The sequence below is a fragment of the Lissotriton helveticus genome, chromosome 3_1 (assembly GCF_964261635.1).
Source record: "Lissotriton helveticus chromosome 3_1, aLisHel1.1, whole genome shotgun sequence".
In the NCBI taxonomy this organism is placed as follows: domain Eukaryota; kingdom Metazoa; phylum Chordata; class Amphibia; order Caudata; family Salamandridae; genus Lissotriton; species Lissotriton helveticus.
Genome location: NC_136061.1, coordinates 1,195,633,058 through 1,195,652,171, shown reverse-complemented (window position 1 = coordinate 1,195,652,171; position 19,114 = coordinate 1,195,633,058). Strand labels below are relative to the sequence as shown.

Genomic DNA, 19,114 nt, shown 5'->3' with positions numbered 1-19,114 from the left:
GTCACAAATCATTTGTGGCTTAGGTTGGTACTGTGGGGAACTCTTAAGAAAAATGTGTCAGTCAAGAAAATATAGTTAGAATAATCCAGATGCATTAGAAATAAATGATGAAATGCACAAACGTAAAATAATTAAAAATTTGTTTGATTAGGAGTCTGCTTTCGTGGCATCCCTGCATCCTGGCTTTCATCATATTCTGTTGAAGTGGTGTCTTTACCTTACAAAAGCACTTCCGCTGAGACTCGATTGGGGATGCTGAATACACCGGTATGAGCTAAACAGACCCCCAGGATATTGCGGCATGGATTAGTATATTTTGTGGCACAAATATATACATTTTTGTAGCACAAATATGAGAATTTTGCAGCATTTGTGCGGCACTTTATTTTGCAAAAATAAACTCCCCCTGGGCCCATGCCCAGAAGGCAGAGGGCCCCAAACGTTTCCATAATCAATAAATGCCCCCCTGGCCCGACTGTGACCAGTTGGCTGTGGGCCCTAAACCTTAAAAAGAAAAAGAAATGCCCCCCTGGGCCTGTGCGCCGCTCGTGACCAGTGCGTCACGACTGAAGTGCCCCCAGGGCCCACTGCCCATGACCATAGGGCTGTGGGCCTGAAACATTTTTTTCAAAACGAAGTACCCTCCCGGGCCCCTCAGCCTTGACCAGTGGGCAGCGGGCTCAAAACATTTACAAAACAAAACAAAAAAAGAAATGCCCCCCAGACCTGCTGCTCATGACCAATGGTCTCAAAATATATATTTTTTAAAGGAATGCCCCCCCAGGCCTGTTGCTTATGACCATTGGGCGACTGGCCCAAAACATGTTAAAAAAACTAAGTGCCCCCCGGTCCGCCGCCCGTGACCAGGGGGCCCAATACTCCCCCCGGGCCTGCTGCCCATGACCAGTGGGCGGCGGGTCCAAAAGATTTTTAAAAAAATCAAAAATCTGCCCTCCCCCTGGCCCACCACCCGTGACAAGTGGGCAGTGAGCCCAAAACATAAGTTCCTAAAACGAAATGCCCCCGAGGCCCACCGCCAGTGATCAGTGGGCAGCGGTCCCAAACATAAAAAAAAAAAAAAGAAATGCCCCCCAAGCTTGTCGCCCATGACCAGTGACCAGTGGGCTCGAAACATTTTTTGAACAAAAAAAACAAATGTCCCAGCGGCTGCTGCTCGTGACTAGTGGGCAACGGGCCCAAAACATTTAAAAAAATCAAAATGCCCTCTTACCTGCCGCTTTTGACCAGAAGGCCGCGGACCCAAAGCATTTTTTTAAAAATGAAATGCTACTCGGGCTCACCGCACAGGACTAATGGCCTTGCAGGCCCAAAACCTTTTCAAAAAAGAGAAATGACCCCCCTGACCACCAGAGACAAGTGGGCGCAAAGCATTTTTTTTTTAAATGCTCCCAGGCTGCCCCAAGTCCCCTGGTATTCCCCTGTGACATACCCCGGCAGGGTATCCACAAGGTGAAAGCCAGGCATCCCGCCGTGAGGGGCCGTAGTGGAGATTAAGCAAGGTATTGCCCAGAGTCGCAGAGTGTGACCCCGTGAGTTGAGTAGGCACCGGAGCGAGAATTGTCGAGTCCGTGGAATTTTTTTGAGCCCGAGACCCGCCGAGGCGGGGAATCGAACCCTGGTCCACGGCCAATCTCAGCTTCCGGGTCTGCCGCCTCTAACCACTGAGCCACGCTTCTCCACTAGGAAGTCTAGGAGGCAAGGACAGGGATAACCCACCTGTGGTGCCCCAGGCCCCTGGTCCAATGGTGCAGCAGACTCCTCTTGCATCGTCGTCCCCGGCAGCAAGGCAGATGTGAGTCACCCTGCCCCTCAGGAACAAAGGAATGAATAGCAAGCAGGGCAGGTGAGAAGCAAATACACAAACGTCACCTCGCCTTCCTGCTGTGAGACCCACCTTCTATTGGCCCACTGGCGAGCCACTGGACCAATACTAGGAGAGTCCCATTCCTTCAGATTTTGCAGGCACCTTTGAAAAAAGTGCAGCCTTTATAAAACTGGTGATTTCTCAATTTTGTTTTGCAAATCCCGAAATCCTTGAGGGTCTGGCTAAATGTGATCATTCATTTAGAGTTTGTTGCTCTGTTCACTTTTGAAGACTTGTTTTCTCGCCTGTGGTACAAGGGTGCTGGCAGGGGTTACTGATTTTGCTGTGTGTGTCTCATGTAGGTGACAGTGGGGATTGAACTTGTGATGACTCCTACCAAATTGAGCCCAGAACTTGGAGGAGGTTTTTGCCTGTTGGTTTGCGCCTGGCGAGTGGAGTGCTGTGTTCCCGCTTGTGAGACTGACACTGGAGGGATCCATGCAGGGTGACATGGGACACAGGACAGGCAAAAAACACCAAGTACAGGAACAACAGGGTGGGTGATGGCAATGACACCCGGAAATGTACTGCAGTAGGAGGTCCATGGCTCACAGGAAGGGAATGTATTCTGCAGAGAATTAGGGGCAGTGTGTATGTACAATGTGGATGTGTCCAATATACGTTTAGCTCTGTGTGCAGCTCCTTGTTCATCGTGCGCCGATTCTCCTGCTGTGATGTAACGTGACTCTGGGAAGGACACATAACCGCGGTCAGCAGGGTTTTTTGGACCTTATAAACAGATGAACTATGAATAATATGGGTGCTGGCACATCAAGAGATTGTGCGAAGCTGCAAGCGAAAAGGTCTGAATAGCATCCAGCTAGTGAGTCAGCCACTAACCCCTGGCAGTGGCTATCTGAGTCTTTGGTACCTAGTGTGAAGAATGTGATAAGTTGCCAAGATGACCCCAATTGGAGTCTAAAACATGACTCTGATGTGGCCCTTTGCCCTGTCTGTGGGATGCATGGTCCCATATGTGGGAGTGTTGCTGCCAGGCATTGGGAAGCAGTGTCCCTGTGTCCAAAGTGTTTGCTTTAGAGAGTGGTGGCTACTAACACCGTGAAGGCTGCACTACCATTGTGCTTGAGGGGGGCATGAATTGAGGATCTCTGCAAAGAACAAGCTGAGGAAATCAATAGAGTGGCCTGTTCTAACAGATCTTCTTGAGAAGCCTCTGTGCTCAGTGTGCAATTTGTGAGATCAAAGTGTCCACAGGAGCAATCTATTGATGTGACTCCAGTCCCTGCACTGAAGAAAGATAAGACATACAACTTAGATTGTGATGCTAGGGTGAAGTGTCTAACCACAGAAGGCCACTGGACTGCTTTCTTTGGAACATTCTATTTTAGGGTGGCAGGGGTATGTTTCTAACAGTGAAGTGATCTTAGAACCTACTATGGTTAAAGTGAAAGCTGACAAAATTCTGACTATGAACACAATGGACAAATACAGTAGACCTGTCCTAGACCAGCAATTGACTCCACAGTGCAGCTGAATACACAGGGTGCCTTACAGATTCAGGAATCAGCAACACCTGTATCTTCATTTGAAGACATCCTCTTATGATGGTCTAAATGCACCCTGGAAATGAAGTCAATGATGTGCCTGTGGAACTTCATGTGCAATGTGCGAAAGGCGTCGGACAGGGAGACCTCTTGAACTTATGAGAATGGCCACGGCAACAGAAATGCCCCAACACTTCAAGGAAGTTAACAGATTCCAAGCACTGATGCAGTAATTGGAATCTTGAGTGGAATGTGCAAAAGACAAATCAAGCTGCAACTGCATCTATTTGCTGGATTTCCATGAACGAGCAGAGTTTACGAGTATGGAACTCTTTATGGAGGCTTGCTCATCAATGAATTTCACATTAGTTTGGTCATGTGCCAATCTTTTTCTAGAGTTAGCATACTTCTTTTCCATAAAACCAGCACACCAGCCGTGGCAGTGCCCCCAGAAGAGCCATTTTCGATCTCCCAAACTACCAAGAAAGAGATTCATTCTGAAAGTTGCCAGATGCAGAGGGATTATCTGCTTTGAGAACACCACTATGTTGATGTTCCTTGAGTTTAATCAAGTGGTGGAAAACAAAATGGGTTCTACATAGCAGAAAAGAACCAATGCTGGGAACTGAACTTAAAGTACATCTTGCTTTTTGAACAATACTAATGATCATAGTGAGGGACAGGGAGCACATTTTCTGACCGTAGAGTAAGTTCTGAACTGTCTGGATGTACATGTGACGAACCATGACCTACATGGATCAAGGTTTTGGCACTGCAGATCACCGTATACTAGTGAGGAAACTTCACCCTCTGTGTTACAGAGTGGGTGTCCAAGGCTTAACAATAGAAGAGTGCAGATGGGTAGCACACTGTCTGGGGTGTCTACATCTACCACTTATCACAGAAGCAACTGAGAACAGTCCCCAAGATGATTGCAAGGGTAGAGTATGATCGATAAAGGGGGGCTTGCAAGGTGACTACTCTCCATGTGACTTTGCTAAGTTGAGAGTGGAGACAAGTGGTCATGTTGCAGGTATCGCAGGCAGTCACATTGTGTGTGTGTGTGTTTAAGCGTGTGGCCCTGCCATTAGTTTAGCTGGCTGCCAATCCATTGATATAGAGATGTGTTGCACTTCTCTCTTCAAAATGGCTGGGCCCTCTGAATTACATGCTGGGCTGAGCTGTACTTTAGGGAACTACTTTCAGGTTATTGGCAAGCTACTAGTAGCTCCGAACTACCTGTTGGATACCCCTGATTATAGAAAGCATACAGTGAAGTCCTGCCTGTCCAACCCTGAACTCAACCACTCCCCCTTCCAGTTCTCACTTTAGCAGAAATTTATTGTTTGCCACATACCCCAAGACTTGCTGTTGGTGCAGGGTTTTTTCCAAAGGTACTAACTAATAATGACTCTAAAAGGCTCAAAGAGGAATGGCATCACAGGAAAACCAACGGTCTTCTTATTCCAAATGAAGCATGCGAACCGACACTAAAGGATTCTCAATCTGAAAAGAAACAGAAAAGACAGAGTGAATGGAAAATCCAGGACAAGTCATAATAAGAAGCTTAGGTTAGTTAGAATCACCTGGTAGAGGAAAAAGTACAAACTGCCTGTCCTTGGCCTACCATTGCTATATTTTTTTCTCTACATTATGATGCCCTCTTTATGTCCTAGAAAATGCAGATTGTGAGTAAATTAGCAATTGTTGTAACCTCCGCTTGTAATGGTTTAACAATGGACTTCTTTGCAGATGATAAGGTCTGTAGAATGAGAAAAGAAAACAACAATGTTTGAAAGAAAAGGTAAGCAGGATGCGTGAATAGTCTAATTGTGGAGCATAGGTTGGAATACATTTAACTAAGAGCCAATCTAGTACCATCAATCCCATATACCTAGATACAAGTGCCCTGGACGATTGGTCACCTGAACAATAAAAATGTTTAGTTGTGCCTATCATCATCATGTCCAGAGCAAGTTGACAACCACATAGTAATTGTCACTCAAGCTACCAGACTGCCTAATTAATATAACTCACCCCTTTCTATTTCTAGTCCCAGGGGTAGACCTCTTGTTTCCCATCGATGTGGATGGACATTGATCTTTCACCCACATGATGTTGTTGAGACTTGTGGATTGCATTTCTTATTCCAAAAAGAGTAACAGACCTGTTGAACAAGAAAATGAAAAGGATTTTAGTATTAGTCTAGTATAGGTAAACTGAGAAGTTTCAGAAAAGCCAAGCAATGTTGGTGGGCAAATTACTAGAATGTTAATCAATTAACCCTCCCATAGTGGACCCTGAATCAAATGATCAGCCAACCATGAAATACCAAGTGTAGCTAAGCGTTCACATCCATCACATGAATCATGACTTTGACAATATTATTGCCATTGTTAGAGGCAACAACAGACTCAGTGCTGAGACCTCTGGGTTGAAACCATTTATAATGTTTGATATAAAATTCTTCCAAGAAGTTGGCAAATGTATTCGAATTCTCCATGGAGAACATTGCAACAGTTATTTTATTTCAAATAATTAGAATTGTCAGTGTTTCACTCCTGAAAATATGAGGTAGCAAATTAACCATGAAAGTCATTGGAAGGGAAAATGGTCAGTCACTCCTGTTCTCCCCTATAGTCCACAGATTCTCTGTATGTGAGCCATGCATACCCTTTTCCTCACCACATCTTAGGCAATATTGTCTGATAAAATTTTAGTACGTAATAGAAATGATAATGATCTTGCTTTAGATATAAGTGTTATTATGAATACTATGATTTCACATATAAGTGATGAAGTATGCAAGTGTATAAGAAGTGCATGAAAAAGACATGAGTTATAGTTAATGTAGTGTGGTGAGTGTAGTGGCAAGACTGTGTTCAGAGCTGTGCAACATATAGTAATTCGAAGGTGGTGCATACATTATAAATTGAAGTTATAATTATAACTCTCTCACTTTGTCTCTCTCATTTTCTATGTCATGTCTCCCTCTGTAAACTCAGCCTTTTCATTTCTTTTAGTGCGATCTATATTCCAGCAGCTATGTATACCTCCTTCACATAAAATGACAATTACATTTGACACGTGACCAATTCTGTGTCTGTTCTACAGGGAGGCCAAGGATCGGAAGATAATTTAGCCTGATTACCTTTTTGCCTCCAGCCTCAACAAGAGAGCTCCAAATTCTGCTGTCATGAGTACCCAGCCACAGCTTATAATCACCCATACAGCTAGAGGTGATTCAGTTCACAGTCTGCACTATGCAAGACTCATATGTTCCTTGAAAAAAATCATAAAAACATACCTGGAAAAAGCAAATACTCCTAGAAAAATGCAAGCTACACCACATTATGGGAAAGGTGAACATGGATTACCTTACCTTTTAGAGTCATTGTTGAGAAATTGATCAGTGATCTTACTTGTATAGTTAAGGGCATCAATATATACCTCCCCCCCTGAACCAATTGTAAAGTTAGTTGTTTTATTACTTTTGAGTTTTCCCCACAATACACCTTGTCTGCGAGGACTCCCAACAGAGAGGATGAACTAGCTTCATCATAATAGACTGAAAATCCATTTAATTGGCTAGTTTTCTCAATGCACTTTTACAAAGAAGTTCCTTAAAACTACTGATGTTTTTAAGTCGATTGGGTAAGCACCTTACATAAACACATACAGTGAACATTCTGACCACCAGTCTGACATATTCGAAAATATGTTTCTCTTTTGATCAAGTGTGTATTGCCAATGAGTGAGAACATTGTGTGCTTAATTTGACCAGACCAGAATGTTACCTTTTTTCAATATATCGTTGGATTGATGTAAGTGCTAGCATTGTATTGATCAGGATAAATTATTATTTATTTAGATTCAGATGTTGCAGATGTCTTCCAGAAATGTTCTAATAATATTCTCTGTCACCTGTCATCCATTTACTTCATGTTTCCCATGCTTTTACATATTCTTATCTTACAATGGTAGTAGTATGATTCATTGCTGAATCACTTTTCATCTCCAATCATTTCTTAATAGGCCCTCCTCATGCATAATGTACCTTGTGTTTTTGTTTCAGCAGCAATGCCTCCTCCCACTACATACTGCTTTAAAGTGGCAGAAAGTGGAAAGTATCGCATGCAAGAACCTTTAGTAGATGAATAACGTATCACCGCTGAACTCTCAAAGAGAGTTTCGGGAGAAACAAATGATAGTTTATGCCCTTCGCACGTGATATGTGAATATTTTTGCCTCATAGGTAAAATTAAGAATCTGGCATCTTCTGAAGTAATGTTTTGGCAAATCGTGGGTATAATGCCCACAAATAATTTGTGAAATCTCTTACAGTTAATAGCCATTAATACATTTGCAGCCCCATTGTCCAAGTATCACATATTTCCATGGAAATGTTTGCCATTAAAAGTAGAAAAAGGGCTGTTGTAGTGGTCCCATTTTGAACTTTTATAGCAGCCCCTAACCAACTATTTATTTTTGGAACTTTATTTCAACTTATATTAGGCTACTCTTTAAAGAATTATTTCACATTCATTCTATTTAGGTAGAGAACAATGCCAACGTTTGTGATGAAGCACCTACATTGATTGTCACAGAAGAAGAACAACTTGATTTGGGTCCTGAAGATATATGGCACCACAGAGCACAAAAACTGAAGGTTAAATTTGGACTTTCTTTTCAATAAAATAAATAAATCTAATAGTGCACATTTCTAGGTTGAGTAAGAATTAGATCTTTTAGTGTTATTTGCACATAACTTTATTTATTCTGTGTTTGTTCCAAATTATATTTACCTGGCTTATTTAATTAAGAGTGTATACCAACATTGATTAATAATCTATTTTCCAGAAACGTAAAATCAAAGATTTAGAATCCAGTCAAAAAAAAGTAAAAAATGTGTCTGAAGAGAAAGCCTCAAAACATCGCAATGCTCAACATGTGACTGGCAGACAAAAAGAGTTGGCCAATGTCAAAGATACTAAAGCACTTGGGCCAAATGTTATCACTCCTTCAAAACCACCTGTGCATCAGAAACCAGACTGGGAGGAAAATGAAAACAGCGTTTTGTACTATTCACTAAATACTATGGATTCTTCAATCAAAAATAGTGGTCGAACAGAACCCTTTAGGACTGCAGTAAAAGTATTGCCACAAATAAATATGTCAGACCTGAAAACAAAGAAGCAATTCTCTGTGAAAATGATTTCACCTGAGCAAGATCCTGTAATGCTGTCGGAGATGCATATCAAAGATATTTCGCATGAGTATGAACAGTTGACTGGTAAACCGCTTTACAATTATGTTGAACCCAATTCAACACATATATATAGTCCCAGCCATCTAGTCCACGATCACAACCAGATCTATCCCATCTATCAATCAGGTGATCAAAATACAGTAAAATATCTCAACCATCCACAAGATCACAAAATGGTACCTGAGATGAAAATTTATTCCAAAAGCGCGGAAAACTCAAGGTAAGCTGCTTTGAAAATATTTTGTTTCATTTTGCACTATTCTGATATAAAGTTATTTATTATGAGAACTTCTTTTTGTGGCCTGCGGAAAGAACAAATACATTAATACGTCCAGTACCATTCATAATTTCAAGACACTAAAGTCTCTAAGGCCATACTCAGTTTTTTTATGTTCTTTTAGATATTAATCAGGATACTATGATCTTAGCCTCCAAACAATCCATGTGTATTAATAGCTGCGAGAACTGCAGCTTACTTGAATGTGCCTCACTGTAATATAATGGTGTCCTTTAGTAGTCTGAATCAGTGTATTTTCCATATTAATGTAAATCAATTCTTTTAGCAGTGATATATAATGTGCAGAAGAGATATATACATATATATTTCGGAAAAATATATATTTTTTGTATACATTGAAAAGGATGAATATTCTTCAATGTTTTGCCTACTTTAGAATAAATCAAAAGACAATATTTTGTTTAATGGTCCTAGGTGTCTAGAGTTAAGGGTCATCCTCCAGATCTTATATAATAGCAGTAAAATCTATAGTTGACACCGCAATACAGCTTTAAATGATCCAGTAAGGAACACAACTAGACCGAACTGCAGGAGTGCGTGGCTAATAGGTCAATCAATGGAGGCGCGGTTAACACTTCAAACAATAGAACGAAGCAACCCCTAGAGCCAATACAAGAAAATAATGATAAATCGTGTATTTTGAACATACTCGTCAAACCTTATATGACTATAACAAGCATGATTTAGTGGAGTTGGCACTGTTTATAGACTTCTGACCGAGATATTTATAAAAGGCAATGATTGATTTAGCAACTCAAAAGGAGCTTTTACAGGTTTCAGTACAAAGCACTTTAGAATCAGTTTTCACAAAGCTATTTTAAGATGATGACCTTTTTTGCCTATTTTCTGAAAATTGGTTCTGTGAAATGGCGCTAGCCTCATGAAATGTTTTAAATTCCATCATACCAAGACATATTTTTAGTCCGCACATTTTAGTCCTCTCATCGAATGTTGCAACATATGCTTGTTTGAGGCCACACACAAGAAAAGGTCCCAGAATGTTGAGGTTTGTAGGTTGCAAAAAGAGAAAATGCCTCTCCAACCATAGATCAAACAAAACTTTCAGTAACGGAGGATACTTGTATTATCTCCGAATCTATTCAATTAATGAAGTAGTATCTTTTAACATGCATATGTGTTTTTCCCATCTATCGAATAAGAACATACACTTCGAGTGGATTATACCAATTTTTTTATCATATGCCATACGTTTTGACTTTTTCACAAATGTTTCTCATTAACATTAACACTTTTACAAATCCGACAAAACAATTAATGCATTGTTAAGGACAAAGCTGAGACAGGAACATATCAACAAATATATTTACTTCATCTACATAACAACACGCTGAAAAAGACTAATTAATATGTTTTAAACTAAACACATTAAACATTACAAACATATCACATACACATCAACCTGGACGTTTGTGGGGACATTTATGGAATTTAACCCGTTGGCTGCGTCGAACGTTCAGCTCCAGTGCTGAACTTTCGAAAACGGGTGGGGCACCGTCGGCCAACGGTTGTGCGCAGCACTACCAAGGTAGCACACGCCACGACCCTTTGCCAACGGGTTAACGGATCTTATATGGCCTACTGTGTATTTCTATATCGGCCTATTTACTTTGTCTCCACGATACTTATGTTTTTAATTATGTGGTCCTGGTGAGGTCAGAGTGTTGATATAGTACTCCTTGTCTATGGCAATGTATTGAAGCTTAGACTGTCCGTTATTCAGCACAATTTTTTAGGATGATAACTCTTGGCCTCAAGGAAGTGGTGCCGACGCATTTCAACCTTCATAGTGGGATCATAGGATTTTGTGGTAGAAGGTCTTCTTCAGGGCGAAGAAAGCTTTTGTAGGACACGGATATTCTTGGTTGTAAGTGAAATTGCGATTTCGGCAAAGATCGGTCAGTAACGGTAATAGAGCTTTTCTCGTGTATTTTTCATTTTCTTTTTCCTTTTTTTCTTCTTGTCGCTTTAATTTTCAAGATGTGTTGTTGCTATTGCGGTCTTTTTTATGGTTGTTTTGTGGTGTGGTCGGTGGCTCCAAAGTAATCCATCCCAGCTTCTTCCTGCCAAAATCAGTTTTCACAAAGCTATTTTAAGATGATTACCTTTTTTGCCAATTTTCAGAACATTGGTTCTGCGACATGGCACTAGCCTTATGAAATATTTTAAATCCCATCTTAACAAAGGCATATTTATAGTCTGCACATTTTTAGTCTGCTCATCGAATGTTGCAACATATGCTTGAGTCCGCACACAAGAATAGGTCCCAGAATGTTGAGGTTTGCAGGTTAACATACCTGATTTTGGGTTTTGTCATCAGAAAGACTCAGGTTTTATTCCTAGTATATCTTCCATTCCTTCTAAGATTAAATGAGTGCTAATCAGTTGACAATATTACTGTCTGTTAATCACAGGAATATGTGCAATCCTAAATCAAAATAAAATATTTGTTGTTAGCACCCCACGTTGAGCAGTCTTTATTTGAGGTGACTGATCTGCATCAATGCAGGCCTATGTAACTGGCAAAAATGGTAGCTGCCTTGAAATAACTTTGCAACAAATGGTGTTCTACCATGCAAAGAATATAAGTAGTCCATTCAAAGCCTAGAGCACATAAAGTGTGTGGCTGATGGATAATGTCCTGCAAAGAGGTCACTTCAAAAAGAAACATAAATTGTGCCTCTTCAAAGCAAATGTTATAATAACAAAATCAGGCGTTCGTGTCTGTGTGTCAAATTCACTAAAGTATCAATGTTATTCTAAATCTTGCTGGAGCAATGTGCATCATAAAATGCAACATTTGTCACAAATGTTTAAACATTTTCTTTCAGTGGAATGACGATATTCTCTATAATTTTGTTCCTAAAAATCTATTCTAATTATAGCAGTGAGCTTGTCCTGTGTAGAAAAACGGACACCATGAATGAAGCATTAGAGAGACACCAGGCACACAACCTGGTTTCTAGTTCGTCATTATAACACTGGAACAAGTAGTGCACAACATAGTGTTTTCACTGTGCGATCCGTTTGAATTGCCAACCTATTATGCGTAATAGTAAGGCTGCTTTTGAAAGACCCAGGCTTAGATTGAGGGCAGAATAAGGTTTGTCAAGCAGTTTTCGGCGATATTACACTAGATTGAAGAAACAGATTGCAGTGATGCGATGCCTACACAAGGAGTGTGGCTCTGCCTCTGCATAGACACCATCCTTTGGAAAAACACACAAGGCATATGTTAAAGCAAATTATGCAGCTATCTTACAATGTCCTCTGAGAAACTGATCATAGGCATGTTTGCTTTAAACAGAAGATGTATGCTTGTGGTTAGACATAAATTAAATGTTCAGGATTCAGATATCTGAGCTATTTCTCAGTCTACCGATAGGTCAGGTAGCAGGCACCTGAACTGTCCGATAACTGACAGTGCTCCATCAGCCAAGGGCAAGTGCTGTATTCCTACATATCTGCTCGATTTCTTTTAATAGTGCCACTGGCCCTTTATGGAGCTTGAGAGAGTCAAGCTCAGTCTCAAGAAAGAGCAATTTGCCCTGGACAGGGTATCCCTAGAGCTCGAAAGAGCAACACAAAGATTGGGACTAGAGTCCCATGGTGGCAGCAACAGTGTCCTTAGGGTTCGAGAGTATACTCTTGATAATAGGAACCTGAACAAGATAGTCCCTCCCTATCAAAGTGGGGATGACATCCACAAATGGATAACTGCACTAGAGAGGGCCTGTAAAGTACGGAGGGTCCCTATCTTGTGGCTCTCCTTTGCTGACAAAGGTAGAGATAAGCTCCTCACTGTTAGAGAAGGGGATTCTGATAATTATTCAGTCCTGAAGATTGCTCTCATTGATGGGTTTGGCTTAACCTCTGAACAGTATAGGATTAAGTTTTTTTTTTTAATTTGTTTTTATTGCAGAATTAGAGACAAGTCCTCAAAAGTTACAGTATAGGATTAAGTTCAGAGACACCCAGAAGGCACAGACTCAGGACTGGTTTGACTTTGTAGATTGTGCTACTAAGGCTCTGGAAGACTGGTTACTTGGCAGTAAGGTGTGTGATTTTAAAGGATTGTACAATTTAATTATGAGGGAGCAGATCATTAATAATTGCCAAAATCATTTGTTGCATGAGTACTTGGTTGATTCTGATCTGGCCTCTCCCCAAGAATTTGGAAAGAAGGCAGACAAATGGGTCAGAACCAGGGTGCATCATAAAACTCAGAATCAAGGTGGTGACCAAAAGAAGCAAGATGCTAAAACTTCAGATAAGGATGGGGAGAAGGGTATAGACCAGAAGTCTTCACAAGGGCCCCAAAAATCTGCATTTGGAGGGGAGTCACAATCAAACAAGGGAAAAGGCTAACAGAAACCTTGGTGCCATATCTGTAGAGAGAAGACATATTGGACAAAGGATGCCAATTGTGCAAGGGCCAAGGAACCTACTCCAGCCACCACTTCCCCTAAGGCAACTGTTCCCCCTAGCTCAGTTCCAAGCAGTGGTGTGCAGAACAAGGGTATAGTAGGGTTAACCTTGGGATCTGAGATTGATTCTGGCCTAATCAGAATTTCAACTCAGGCTTTTTTAGTCTGTGATGGAGGCATGGATATTGCCTCCTTATTTGCCAATCAGTAACCTGGGCAAGTACAAACAATAGCCATTGAAAAATGGTAAGGAGGCCAGAGCATTAAGGGACGCAGGTGCAAGTGTCACAATGGTGACAAAAGATCTTGTGGACCTCGAACAGATCATATACTTGGTGAGATGTGTCAAGTGACCAATGCAAGCCATGTCAGGACAGACCATTCCTTGGCAGTTGTGAATTTCACCTGGGGAGGGGTAACTAGCCTAAGAAAGTTGTGGTTAGCTCAGACCTCCCTGTAGAATGCTTGTTGGGCAATGATTTGGAGTCTTCAGCTTGGGCTGAAGTGGAACTCAGGACACATGCAGAAATGCTTGGCATCCCTGTAGATGTGTTTGCCATGACTAGGTCACAGGCAAAAATGCATTCCACTGAACAGGCCCTGGATCCTGAAAAGATGGACCAGGTGCCTTCCATGAAAAGGAACAGAAGGGGTAAGGAGGTATCTTCCCCCTGCCTCAGAGTGAGTCTCAGTCTCTTGAGGGAGATGATCTCAGTCCCTGTGAAGGTACTGTCTCAGAGGAACTTGAACCTGATCAGGTTGAGTTCTTGGGGACCGGGGGCCCTTCCAGGGCAGATCTGGATCAGGAGCAGCTGAGCTACCCCTCTCTTGAACGCCTCAGACAGCAAGCTGCTGCGAAGTCTGCTGGGACTGCCAGTGGGTCCCACAGGATCTACTGGGATGATGGACTTCTGTTTTCAGAGGGTAGAGACCCCAAGCCTGGTGCTTCCAGGAGGTTGGTTAAACCTCTGAAGTTTAGAGGCTTCCTCTTAACACTGGCACAGGACATCCCATTAGCAGGACACTTAGGCCAAAGCAAGACCTGGGACAGGCTTGTCCCTAACTTTTACTGGCCTCACATGTCAGAAGACACAAATGAGTTTTGTCGCTCCTGTATCACTTGCCAGGCCAGTGGTAAGGCAGGTGGTACTACAAAGCCCCCCCTGATACCACTACCTGTGGTGGGGGTTCCCTTTGAGAGGGTTGGGATGGACATTGTTGCTCCCATGGATCCTCCAACTGCATATGGGCACAGATTCATACTAGTGGTGGTGGACCATGCCACTAGGTATCCAGAGGCAATTCCCCCTAGGACTATCACAGCTCCTGCTGTGGCTAGAGCTCTCCTGGGAATCTTTTCCAGAGTGGGTTTCCCTAAGGAGGTAGTATCAGACAGAGATGCAAACTTTATGTCTGGTTATCTGACTGCTATGAGGAAGGAGTGTGGAGTGAATTATAAATTCACCACACCCTATCGCCCACAATGCAATGGGTTAGTTGAGAGATTCAACAAAACCCTCAAGGGCATGATAAAACGTCTCCCTGAAAAGCTTTGGCGCAGATGGGACATCCTTTTGCCCTGCCTTCTCTTTGCCTACAGAGAGGTTCCTCAGAAGGGGGTTGGTTACAGCCCTTTTGAACTTCTGTTTGGACATCCAGTTAGGGGTCCCTTATGTTTGGTTAGGGAGGGATAGGAGTTACCTCTCAAACCACATAAACAGGAAATAGTGGGCTATGTACTTGGTCTCCGCTCCAGGATGGCTGAGTGCATGAAGAAGGCACCCAGAACTTTGAGGCTAGCCAGGAATTGCAAAAGGCCTGGCATGACCAAAAGGCTGTTTTGACTGTGTATCAGCCAGGACAGAAGGTATGGGTGCTGGAGCCTGTGCCCCCAGCAGGCAGCTCTCCAAGACAAGTGGAGTGGGCCCCATACCATACTTGAGCAAAAGGGGGAGGTTACCTACTTGGTGGACCTTGGAACTCCCAGGAGCCCCAATAGGGTGATTCATGTGAACAGGCTCAAGCCATATGTGGACAGGGCAGACATGCACTTGCTCAGGGCTACTGATGAGGGACAGGAGGAAGAGAGTGATCCACTCCCTGATCTCCTCTCACAGAACCCTGATGATGGTTCAGGTGATGATGTAGCCTTGGTAGGCAGCCTCACTAACAGGAACAGACTGATTGTAGAAAAGTCCTCAATCAGTATAGACACATGTTTTCCCTGACTCCAAATCAGACTACCTGGTGTACACATAAGGTGGACACAGGTGACAGTCTGCCTGTTAAAAATAAGATTTACAGGCAACCTGACCATGTCAGGGACTGTATCAGGACTGAAGTCCAGAAGAAGTTGGAACTGGGAGTGATTGAGCCCTCAGATAGCCCTTGGGCTAGTCCAGTAGTCTTGGTACCAAACCCTCACACCCAGGGTGGCAAGAGAGAGATGAGGTTCTCTGTGTGTTGACTACAGGGGACTCAATGCAGTCACTAGGACTGATGCTCATACTATTCCAAGGGCAGATTAACTAATTGATACTTTTGCCTCAGCCAAGTTCTTAAGTACATATGACCTGACAGCTGGTTACTGGCAAATCAAATTAGCTGAAGATGCAAAACCAAAAACAGCATTTTCAACCCCGAGTGGGCACTACCAATTTATAGTGATGCCTTTTTTGACTTGAAGAATGCACCTGCCACATATCAAAGGCTGGTGAATAAAGTTCACACACGTCTGGAAGCCTGTCTTTAGCTCCACCAGGGAGGATCACCTGGTCCACCTGAGAAATGTTTTGGTGGCCCTGCAGAAGGAAGGCATCACTATCAAGACCACCAAGTGCCAGATAGGGCAGAGTAAGGTTGTATACCTAGGCCACCTTGTAGTTGGAGAACAGGTTCAACCATTGCAGAGCAAAATCCAAACCAACATGTATTGGGTTGCTCCAACTACCCAGACTCAGGTCAGAGCTTTTTTGGGCCTGCCTGGGTACTACAGGAGGTTTGTCAAAGGATATGGCTCCATAGTGACCCCTTCGAACGACTTAACTTCCAAAAGAATGCCTCAGAAAGTTCAGTGGACAGTTATCTGTCAAAAGGCATTTGATGACCTGAAGCAGGCCATGTGCACTGCTCCCAGTCTGCAAAGTCCTGACTATTCCAAACAATTCATTGTTCACACTGAGGCATGAGAGTTGGGGGTAGGTGCTGTGTTATCACAACTGAATGAAGAGGGTCAGGATCAGCCAGTAGCTTTTATAAGCAGAAGGCTGACCCCCAGAGAGAAACGTTGGTCAGCTATTGAGAGTCAGCCCCAGTACCAATATTACACAGCCTACACTGCACAGACAACAAACACACTGCAGCAGCAGGTGGCAGAAAGATAGGTACAGCAATGTGAAAGCAGGGGTATAGGCAGATACTTCCCGTAGGAGAAAGGGGTATGAGATGGCACCATCCATAACTAAGAAAAACATAGTGGGCCGAGGAAGCCTCTTATCACATACGGGTGGCAGCCCGCAAACAAAATAAAACAAGCATTGACACCCAATAAGTCTCACCTATACAAGAGCCATTGGCTTTTCCAATGTATTTTAGCCATGTTGTACACAAGCATGGCTAAATGTTAATGTAGAGGAGAGTAGCATGGTGTAGAGTGGAGTGTCGTAGAGTGAAGCGGAGAGCCATAGAGTGGAGTAGAATAGCATAGAGTGGAGTGGCGTAGAGTGGAGTGGAATGGACTGTCATGGAGTGAAGAGACTTAAAATGGAGTAGAGTGGCGTAGAGTGGAGTTGCATAGAGTAGACTGGCATAGAGTGGAGAAGCTTAGCGTAGAGTGAAGTAGAGTGGAGTGTCATAGAGTGAAGTGGAGTGGCGTAGAGTGCAGTATTATAGAGTGGAGTGGCAATATAATATAAACAATATTTGAACATTTTACATCCATGGAGAAGTGGAATAATGTAGACTTTCGGATTAGATAGGTTGAAGTTGTGCAAGGACTGTAAACATTAAGCAAAGTAAACATGACACTGGTAGAATCCAGCCTGCAAGCACATAAGTATATAGATCTGTTGTATGTAGAGCAAGGAACTTAGAAACAGAAGTAATCGTCTAAATAGAATACTTTATTTTCAATGAATAATAGAATGATAAATCAATAGAAAGTTAATGTTCCCATTGTTTTTGTATATTGGTGTCCTAGCTGTATTTTTGACAGACACTTGACTGTATACACATTTTTGTCATTTATCTCCTCCTCATAATCCGCACTGGCTTCCTGTGTGGCTCCAAATTCATGTACATTTGGCGAGGAAGGGTTTACAAATATCTATATGCCAAAGTGAATCAATAAGGATTCTACTTTGACACAGCAGGAGTTGGCTTAGTAGACACCCTGTGGAAAATGGCCAATGACTCCTGATTCAGTCAGACCCATCCCAAGAACTTGCGTTTTATCTGCCATATCCAAGAACACTTAAACCCAAAATGCCTGCAAAGCCATCTGGTTTGAGGTTTTCCTTATTGTTGCTTACCCTTGCCTGCCTAGGCCTCGTTATAGTGCCTAAATGTAGCACAGTATATGTGTGATGCAAAATATAGCTGTACCTGGAAAAAAATTGTGGAACTCGCCAGACGACCTGTGAGCCTTAAATCTACTCAATAAGATGAAACTGACAAGACCATTTTGAGCTTCTTTGCCCTTTAATAAGCATCACACTTCTCCCTTTTTGATCGACTCTGACGTAGCCCCTCAAGCAGCACGTAATGCTATAAAAATTCCCCATTCCCTTACGTAATGGTTATACAGCATTCTCGAAGGTAGGATGCCAGTATATGTGGGCATAACGTAAGCATCATAGCCTCATAACACTTAAAAACCTTGCTTTTCAATGAAAACTACTGCTACTGCTGAGCCAAGATGCTATGCAAACACGTGTTTTGCAAATACCCCATAACATAAAACAACACAACACAATGTATACCATGTGTTGTCTTGCCTTATTACCCCATAGTAGTGTCTGCTTTTCTGTTTTCTACGTCTAGCATTCTTCATCTTACACTGTTGAGTGGGCCTTTTTGAGTGGCGTGTCCTATGTGTAAAAAAATAACTACTACTTGAGTTCAGCTGAGCTTCCGCTGCGTATTTTGAAAGATAGGCAAGATTGGTTTCTATTTTTTAATTTACCTAATTTACTGCTTTGTTGTTGAATTACTAGTCACATTTGTAATACTTATTGTGCCTGTGGGACGAACATTAGATATACATTATATGTAATGTATATGTAAAGTTCATTGACTGATGATTGGCTAATTATGACATACCCTACAAAGTGCTGTATACACATCAAGATTCAGCTCATCGTCAGTTTATTTTGCTATCTACTGGTATTTGGGAATTGGGATAATAGGTGGTGGTGTGGAGGAAAAAGGTAGAAATTGTTGTCAGGCAAAGACTAGTTGAAATTCAAAACACAAGGAACCTAGCATTGACAATTGTTGAACTAAAACATAGCAGATACACAGAAACGTCTTATCACACTAGGGACTACATTTTATGTGTATTACATGCTTTAGCATCTTTGCAGTTGTACCTTGTTTTACACTTTTCTACTGTGCCCAACTACTACTTTTGGAAAGGCAATCTTGCATTCATTTTAGAAATATAGTAGAAAATTAAACGTAAAATAGTAGAATGCTTTATGAAATTCTCAGCCA

General features: G+C 42.2%; 1 protein-coding gene across 1 annotated transcript in view; it reads left to right on the top strand.

Annotated features, from left to right (window-relative positions):
• Positions 1-19,114, top strand: part of JHY (junctional cadherin complex regulator) — a 443,466-nt gene that overhangs the window by 192,031 nt on the left and 232,321 nt on the right. The window contains exons 4-5 of the mRNA XM_078681831.1: positions 7,946-8,059; positions 8,251-8,879. Of these exons, the coding sequence (XP_078537957.1) occupies positions 7,946-8,059; positions 8,251-8,879 (743 nt within the window). The remainder of the gene's footprint in view (positions 1-7,945; positions 8,060-8,250; positions 8,880-19,114) is intronic.